This window comes from Corticium candelabrum, chromosome 4 (assembly GCF_963422355.1).
Source record: "Corticium candelabrum chromosome 4, ooCorCand1.1, whole genome shotgun sequence".
NCBI classification, from domain to species: domain Eukaryota; kingdom Metazoa; phylum Porifera; class Homoscleromorpha; order Homosclerophorida; family Plakinidae; genus Corticium; species Corticium candelabrum.
Window position 1 is genome coordinate 4,088,453 of NC_085088.1, and position 8,493 is coordinate 4,096,945.

Below are 8,493 nucleotides of genomic sequence, written 5' to 3' on the forward strand. Positions count from 1 at the left end.
GTCACTTCCGACACCAGACTGAGGCTGACGTGTGTGGAAGACTTTGAGCGGCGTGTCCTGGCGCGTGAAAGGGTGAGGAAAGTTTTGGACTTCGTTGCCTCTGAAACCCTTCTCTGTTGGTAGATTTCGTTTACGTGACGCGTCTTGTGCCTAACGTTTAATTATCAGAACGATTAGGGTTGAAATCTTTCGTACCGTCTAACGGGCATCTTTTAGCCCGTGAAATTGTGTGTATAACTCGTGAGCTCAAGAGAGTGAGTTAGGAGAATCCACATGGACAGAATACGGGAACCGTTGCTACGCGCACTTGTCATTGGTGTTTGTGTGGGTGTGGCGAAGGAGTTCACTAGAAATCAAGTGCCCGCATATTACTGATTGCATTTTAGTTTCGTTTGCTGTTTGATCTAACTGTCGGTAAGTATGATGCGCGTGTCTAGTATGTTACCTTCTTACCATGTATGGGTAATCAAAGTGTCTTTAGTACACTAGGCATAGATGAAGAGAGATGTGCATGACTCACTTGTAGGTACACTTGGCATAGATCAAGAGAGATGTGCGTGACTCACTTGTAGGTGGAGTCTGAGAAAGTTAATTACTTAATTAATATGTCTTAGGTAGGTATGTGTTTGTGTACCTCTATCTGGTTTGCCTGAGAACCACGTGGGAATGTAGCAGTTAACTGTGTTTTATGAGAGTATGAGAGTTGACTAGCAATACTTGGTTCTGTGCTGTGTTGTATTGTGCAGCTGCATAGGAACTTAGATATGGTTGAGGGGGCACACATTTGCCTGAGAGGCCGCGTGGTTCTGCACAGCAAGGCTAAAGATATTATTAATTAATCTACATTTGCATGCAACACAGAAAAAACAAACAGGAAACCAACATCAGCACTATTGTGTTAGTGCAGTATGTGATGTCAACGTTATCAGTTTGTATGTTTGTTATTTTTATATATTAGCAGGTCACTTGACAGCTGCAAAGTTGAGGGGCAGGTGCCCCAGTACCCCTGGTTCCTACGCCTATGTCAATGTGTGTGTGTGTGTGTGTGTGTGTGTGTGTGTGTGTGTGTGTGTGTGTGTGTGTGTGTGTCGCGATCACGCATGCATGAAATAATGCAAGTGGCAAGCCACTTTCATCTTTGCTTTATCTTGATTGGATCAGAGAGTAAGTTTCTTAGGAGAAATAATGATTATTATGTATATTTGTATGTTTTAAACTGCTACTGGTCTTTTCAGCAATTCATGCACTACTTTTAACAGTGAGCATTAGAAATCAAGGCTAGAAAACTGTCCACCTTATCATGTGGTATGAATGGTGGTTGTGATAAGAGTGAAGACAAGAGACTAATCAGACCCAATCTTACCCAACTATCTATCTATTGATATAAAACATCTTGCTGCATAATAAATTACGTTTACGTTGAATTTATTGTGCTTGTAGGCGTTTGTGATCATGAGTTTGAGTCATGGATTTTCCAAGGTAGACAAGTCATCAGATCCGCTGTTTGGCTGCTTCATATGTTCCACTCGATTTCCTGGAAGGTTCATTCGTCTTGTCAAAACTAGTAAACCTTCACAGTCGTCATCTCATGAGGAAGAGTACTTTCCCTTTCTCAGTATTCAATGGAGCTCACGATCAGTGGGTGACTCTCAGCCTGCTCCTGCAAGCGAAGTCCCATGCTGTGTGTTTTGCTGTAAGGATCTACATGAGCAGTGGGTGATGTACAACAAGAGAGAAACACCAATAGATAAGAGACAGTATCAGACGAGAAGAAATATTCACCAAGTACAGAAAGATGGCTCTGGTGTGTGTTACCTTTGTGGAAGCATTTCTCGGCTGTCCACAATGTATCGTCTTTCCATTAGTTACTACCCTTTTCTTTCCAGCTACCCTTTGCCATACGGTGCATCGGATACCGATTTGAAAGGTCGGGTTGTGACATGTGAACCTTGCCGATCGATGCTGTACACTCAATGGAATCGATTTGAAACGGAACATGTGCAGGAGCCGAACCGTGTGTATAGGATTAAGATAGGAAGCAATGAGGTTCGAGTCTCAGCCACGTCACTTCCACCAAGGGTGTGGTTGTTTGGTATTAGTATCGGTTGCTTTATTATCACTAACTATGACTTTGTTTAGGTGAAGGTGATTGAGCCAGGTGTTGTCGGATCACTGCAAACGGTCACAAAACCTCAGCCTAGTGCAATGGTGCATGCCACATCAGTATTGGGACAGAAATCGGCTCACATTCACAGCCAAGCACCAGTGGTTTCTACATCTCAAGTGTTTGGCAGGAAAGTGACTGGTGTGCCTATTTCTATAGTTCTATCAACGCAGGGTTTACAGAAAGGACCTATCATTTCTAGTGCATCTGGGCCAGCCAATCGGATTATTGGAGTAAACAGAAAACAGTTACCCCAAGGCAAAGTTTCTGGAAACATGTCATCATCACTGACTCAAAAGCCTGCTAATAGTTCGGCTCACCTGATGCAATTGTCTGGACCGCCCACAATCACAGGAACAGAACAAGTCTCAAATGTTCGATTGGTTTCTCTGTCAGACAATACTGGCGAATCAAGAGACATCAATCCTGATGGAATGTCTGAGCAGCCAAAAGGAACATGCTATTTGTGTGGCATACATGTTTCCTTAAATCTACTGAGCTTGGTGTCTACCATTTACAATGAGTCAGACGTCGGCGTGTCATCATTCTACTCATTTCTATGGAAGCTCCCACCTGCTGTTAGTGCTCAACGTCATGATGGCTTAGGAAGAGTATATGTTTGCATCGACTGCCATGCAAATCTTACGGTACTCGAGCGTGTCCATAGTATTAAGTCTACAGATGGTATTTCTGATGTAGTTCTTAATGACGTTGCTTGCTTTCGATGTGGTGCAGTTTCCGGCAAGGATAAGTTGTGGTACTTGTCATGCCGGCTTACAAAATCCGGTATTCCATATTTTCCTAGTTTGTATAATGCACCTCGAGCACAAGGTTCTCGACCAGTTGACAAGAACGGTCGACTAATAGTTTGTTTTTCGTGTCGAGACGAATGCTATGTGAAATTTTATGAGTACTGGAGACAAAATGTTAATGTTGAGGCTCGGAGTTATCTTCCAAATTTTTGCTGCTACATGTGTGGTGCTAATTGCCAAGGTGATGTGATGAAGTGGATTTCTTCATATCCGAATGATCAGACTGGTCAACAGGACTGCTACCCGTTTATTCTAAATTTGAAGCCAATGCGTGGCACTGCAATGATGAATCGGAATGGCTGTGCATTAGTCTGTGGTCCTTGCAAAGATCATCTCTATGCCCAGTTCTTGACAATGGAGCAGGCACGTGTACCACTACGATTCAGATCATATATGGTGAATGGTCGAGTCTTTCAGCCACCTGCAGATATTCCAGTAAGTGAAATGTGTAGATTTGGATTTGATTGAAAATTGTGTGTAGGTGTGAGAAATTGAGTATATATTATTGACATAATTATCAGTTACAAACAATGAACTGCAGTTGTTGTGTTTGTAATTGTGCAGCTTGGGTTCTCTGTCATATGGATCTAGTTTGTTGCCGAGAATCTGAATGAAGAACCTAAGTACTGTAGTTGCACCTGCTGTTTGTAATGTCAAGTGACAGTCTGTCCCACTTTGAATCAGTTTGTAGTTTTTGTGTATACATTACTTTTTTGTGTATTGTTATATCTGTATACAGTGTGTACCATGTTTGATACCTCACATTGATATGCGTGCCTCTATGAGTGACAGTTAGCAGACAGTGTGACCAAGACATTGTGCAACTAAACGGGCATGGTCTTATAAGCAAGGTGACATTGGACACTCAAACTATAGTAAGCTAGTGTTTGCGCAGTCAACACGGCATTGTTTCTGGAGCAGTAGAATTTCTAAGCCTATGTGAGGACCTACAGCAGTATCTAAAGTAATTGTGAAGTGTGAGGAAAATGCATCAATACAGATGGTGAAAAAGACTGCTGTGCTGAACAGCTCTGTATAGGAGTACACCAACTAAACAGTAATGCGAAGTACATAGCTCGAAAATCCAATAGTAAGTGAATTGTTCATACTTTAGATGTTTGACGTAATGATTAGATGTTTGATGTAGTTGTGTGCCTTAATGGGTATAGTCATACTTTGTGATCCATACTACAGTCTGTTACATGGCTTAGCTATGATAGCGAGCTTTTTTCTCACTTGAAAGGGCATGCCCTTAAATCTCAAGGTATAAGGGCAGCCTGCGAATTTTTGCACTCTGATAGCTTGCTGTTCTATGTGAGGTAAATGTATCATTATTACCTTTATTCATTATTAGCTCAGACAGTCACCAGGAGAATGGTGTCTTTGTGTCATGTGTTGTTGCTACTTAGAAAGTTTTCTTTGTTTGTAAATCTTACATGGGTAGGTGTGGGTACAAAGTTTCATATATGTAACTTCGTAGCCAGTTATAGGAGAACTAAACGATAAACATGTTTCTAATCTAGAAAAATCAATGAGGAGCTGTTGGTTGTGCTTTGCTGTAAAATGTAGTAGACACAATGCATTTTAATATTATGTAAATGATTTTAATAGATATGTACAATAAATCTCTCATTAAATATGTATTAGAGTAAGTGATTGTAATTGATTGTATTGCTGAACTTGATTTTTGTGATAGAAGTCTATTGCCAGTCAAGCAACTTTCATTAATCTATCATCATCGTTATCATCTAGTCATTCTGCAATAAGCGCGACGACAACAACAAGCAAGTCAGACTTAATGATGATGTCTCATTCTCAGGCATTGTCTACTTCTATTCCAGCTGTATCAGCATCTGCTTCTCAATCAGGTTTGCTGGTGAAAAAAGATCTTGCCATTCAAAACATTCTCAACTCTCAACCAAAGCTTGCACCGAAGCCTGTCTCGGGTGAACTGGAATTGGCGGGGCCTCCTGCAAGCTCACTTTCATCACATCTGTCGACTGTTTTTTCATCTGAAGTGAATATTGGTGCAAATGTTTCGCCGGCTGTGAAGTCATTCATAATTAATGTTTCAGCGCCAGGTCAAAGTGGGAAGTCATTTGTTCAAACGACAACTACAAACACACATGTAACAGAAACACTGTTGTCAAGTACAACGGGTACCTCTCAGGTTGTCACTGAACAAGAGAAGCAGCAACGTCTGCAGGAACAGCAACATCGATTTCGCACCCAAATTGATAAACTTCAACAGATCTTGTCTCAACGATCTCAACAGCTTGGTAGTTTATCAAAAGATGAAGTAGCACCGGATGCTAATGAAGAGGCAGTAGGAGAACAAGGCACACCTGATGAAAGTGATAATACGGTTACTTCTTGGAAACATGACTGTAGTGAGGCTTTGGTCCAGACACAGAATCATGCCAAAGCTGTTGCAAAACACAGTGAAGAAGTATAAGATAGTAAATTTTGTTGATTTGTGAATGACCTTATTTTGTATGTTTAACTAGAAATTGACCTTTTTTCATGGTGTTGGTTTGGTTGCTAAAGAGGAGATTGATCGTGCGAAGAAGTCTTCATCAGTAGTTGTCAGCTACCCATTTATTGAAGGTAGGTGTCAATGTTCTAGCTTGATTTTTACCAACTGGTGCTGATGACGTCGTATTTAAATGGTGTCTCATTTTAATGACTTTGTTCCCATGTCTGTGACTATCAAACAGTAAGAACAAAGAAAGTAAGAATGATAATATGGCATGTAGTCAGTGTCAGAAATATGTGCGCCATACTTCTAAAGCTAAAGAAGTGTCTAAATGGCCTCTGCTGGGTATCAAAATTCATGGTGTACATGACTTTGCTCATGCAATCTTTCCGTATGTCTGTTGTTGTTTTAACAATCTGCTAGAAGCGTACTCAGTAAATCTCATTCAGTCTCTGTGTTGCATTTTATACAATATCAGTTTGAATGGTGACATGGGCGGGGTTAGGGTCTGGCTAAACAAGACTAAAATGGTATATTTGCAGCCTTAGTACTAAGAACTTTGTTCCCGGACCACCCCACCACTTCCGCTCCCAAGGGGCAATGATGGATACTTTTCATGCCTCAATCTGCTATCTCACGAGAACACTGTATGTTGTCAGCATGTTACTACTTGACTGCACAGCAGATTAATTAACTAAGAAACCAACTGACTGCTGACTCTGTTTGCCAACTTTGCTATTGATACATACCGTATGTCTATGTAGAACCAATACCTGTCGACAGTGCTGATGAAGGTAACACTGTTCAGTGTCACATTTACTAGTGGAAGACATCGAAGTAATAAACACCTTTGTACATGTACTAATAGGTGGTGTCACAGCAGGGATGACGACTAGAAACAGAATGCGATTAATGAGGAGCAACCAATTTTACTCTGTCAATGTAAATGCACATCCACATGACTGTTTGTGACTTTGAATCTAATTACTTATTTACAGGAAGTGGATGGTGACCTTACACCACCAAGAATTGATCAAGGTAATATACGTATTTGTAATTGCTGTATAGGTAAAAAACCTTGTTCATCATTTTCAGCTGTCAACTATCGAAGATTGATTAGTTCGCGGAGCGGATTTCACGTGCTGTCTCAAAATGAGGACATGGATCATTTTGAAACTGAACCACGTGCTAAGCGTGCTTGTTACAACATAAATGAGAAGAGGTTGAATGAAAGGCATCGTAGGCAGAAGCTGATCGCAGGACTGGAGACCAACCAAAGGAGTAGACAAAAACGAAAGAGAAAAGAGACCAGTCAGGTATGCTTGTTTTTCTGTAGCAAGATTTTCTACACTTGCAGAGCAATGTTTGAACGACCAAGGTTTCGATCTGAGATGTTGTTGTAGAGTATGGCTGGTGTTGTCTGTTGTATATGCTCTGGAAGTGGTGGTGCTACATGCAGTGGTTGTAACCAGTCGTATCATTCTGATTGTTTGGATCTACAAGGGACTCAAATTTTCCCAGTTGGGCAATGGCTATGCCCTAGATGCACAGTACGACTAGACTATTTTTATATGATCGTTTTGTTTGTGATCGAATCTGTTAGGACTGGGCAAGTCAAGGTCCTGGACCTGATGCAATTCGTTGGCCCGGTGTACTCTCAATTGTTCGTTCAGTCTACACTCTTTCTGCAGGTTGGTCAGTAGGTCTTTGCAGTAGAGCATGTAGTTGATGCATGTCTGCATGATGAGTGCATGATTTTTGTTTGTTTATACACTAGGATTGATTTTTGTAGCTCGATAGTTGCATGTGTTGCATGGGTACAATGGATCACAGTCAGAACAGTTGAGTGAGTAGGCAGCATTCACGCGAGTCTAATGTAGATTTCTAGATGCAGAGGGAATGTAACTTATAATAATTTAGCTGCAGAAATGATCTATTGTTATATGGGCTGAGTGCATACATATAACAAAATAATAACTACAATGTATTGTATTGTGTGCAGAACGCACTGCTGAGTCAAGATGGTTGCATGGTAGCATTAAATCTTTGGAGGTTGAACGGGCAAACCTTGGAAAGGAACTTGATCGTTTGACAAGACAAGTTATGGTATAGTAAACTTCACAAGTCTTTCTTTTGTTCCGTTGTTTGTAGTTGTTTTTTTTGTTTTGCAAGGATTTGATTGGTAGCAAGAACGAAGGAGCAGAGGCAGATACACGTTTGAGTAGAGAATACAGCAAATTGACTGACATGCTCAAACAGCTAAGACGACTCTAACTAACCGTATTGGCTGATACAGACAACCTATTAATTAAGAGTTGAACCTACATGGTGCCTTAGACCTTAATAACACTTTGACCGAAGGAAACGTTAGCAGAAGTAATACTGAAACCATGTATAATTTATGTCACAAGGTGTATAATTTTTTGACTAAACAGTTTGGATAATTGGTCACATTTTTATGGAAATAGCATAAAGTAGACACGTTGGAGGAGTCTGATTGGACGTGAAACTGTCGAGGAGGGAGGGTAGCTACAAGTCATATACACATTTATGTTTTGTCTATTCACCAGGAGTGAGACTGAAGAAACATCTCACTGGTGTAGATTGCAGATGATGATCAGAGAATCAGATAGGTTGGCGGATTTACCGTATTTGTTAGAGATATTTCTCTGTTTGAAATTATGGATCTCACGAGTGTCTTCTTATTGCAGATACGTAAAAAAAGTATTCATGACATTCAGGTAACACACAGCTAAAATGGGAAGAAGAGGTTCTCGGGCACCCTGGAAACCCTTTGAGATATGGCAGCCTCTAATTCAATCATAAGGCCCACTATGAGACACTGCCACTAGACATCCAGAAAGCAAATCTCATTCTTTCGTCTCGTGTCTTTAACTTGCCTGCCTAGGCTTGCTGTACGTTTTTTGATTGCAAGTAGACTTCTCAGAGTCTGACCGCTCACTACAACAGTCTCACGTTAAATTTTTATTTCATTGTACCACATCTAGAGTTCTCGTTAGTAGAGTGCATATGATAATTAC

At 40.7% G+C, this 8,493-nt stretch overlaps 1 protein-coding gene across 1 annotated transcript; it reads left to right on the forward strand.

The window, feature by feature from the left end:
* Nucleotides 1-5: 5 nt before the first annotated feature.
* Nucleotides 6-8,476, forward strand: LOC134178433 (uncharacterized). The gene is made up of 13 exons (XM_062645311.1): nucleotides 6-72; nucleotides 1,441-2,079; nucleotides 2,140-3,411; nucleotides 4,673-5,425; nucleotides 5,484-5,583; nucleotides 6,217-6,246; nucleotides 6,321-6,394; nucleotides 6,451-6,490; nucleotides 6,548-6,768; nucleotides 6,856-7,002; nucleotides 7,056-7,143; nucleotides 7,455-7,558; nucleotides 7,625-8,476. Exons 2-13 carry the CDS (start codon nucleotides 1,453-1,455, stop codon nucleotides 7,724-7,726), a joined length of 3,558 nt encoding a protein of 1,185 aa, XP_062501295.1. The 5' UTR covers nucleotides 6-72; nucleotides 1,441-1,452; the 3' UTR covers nucleotides 7,727-8,476.
* The last annotated feature ends 17 nt before the right edge of the window (nucleotides 8,477-8,493 follow it).

Excerpts from the sequence above, each read along its gene's own strand:
- LOC134178433 (XM_062645311.1), top strand. The coding sequence starts at position 1,453 with ATGAGTTTGAGTCATGGATTTTCCAAGGTAGACAAGTCATCAGATCCG. Across the intron at positions 5,584-6,216 it reads CAGCTACCCATTTATTGAAG|AACCAATACCTGTCGACAGT; the intron begins GTAGGTGTCAAT and ends ATGTCTATGTAG. Across the intron at positions 6,769-6,855 it reads AGAGAAAAGAGACCAGTCAG|AGTATGGCTGGTGTTGTCTG; the intron begins GTATGCTTGTTT and ends ATGTTGTTGTAG.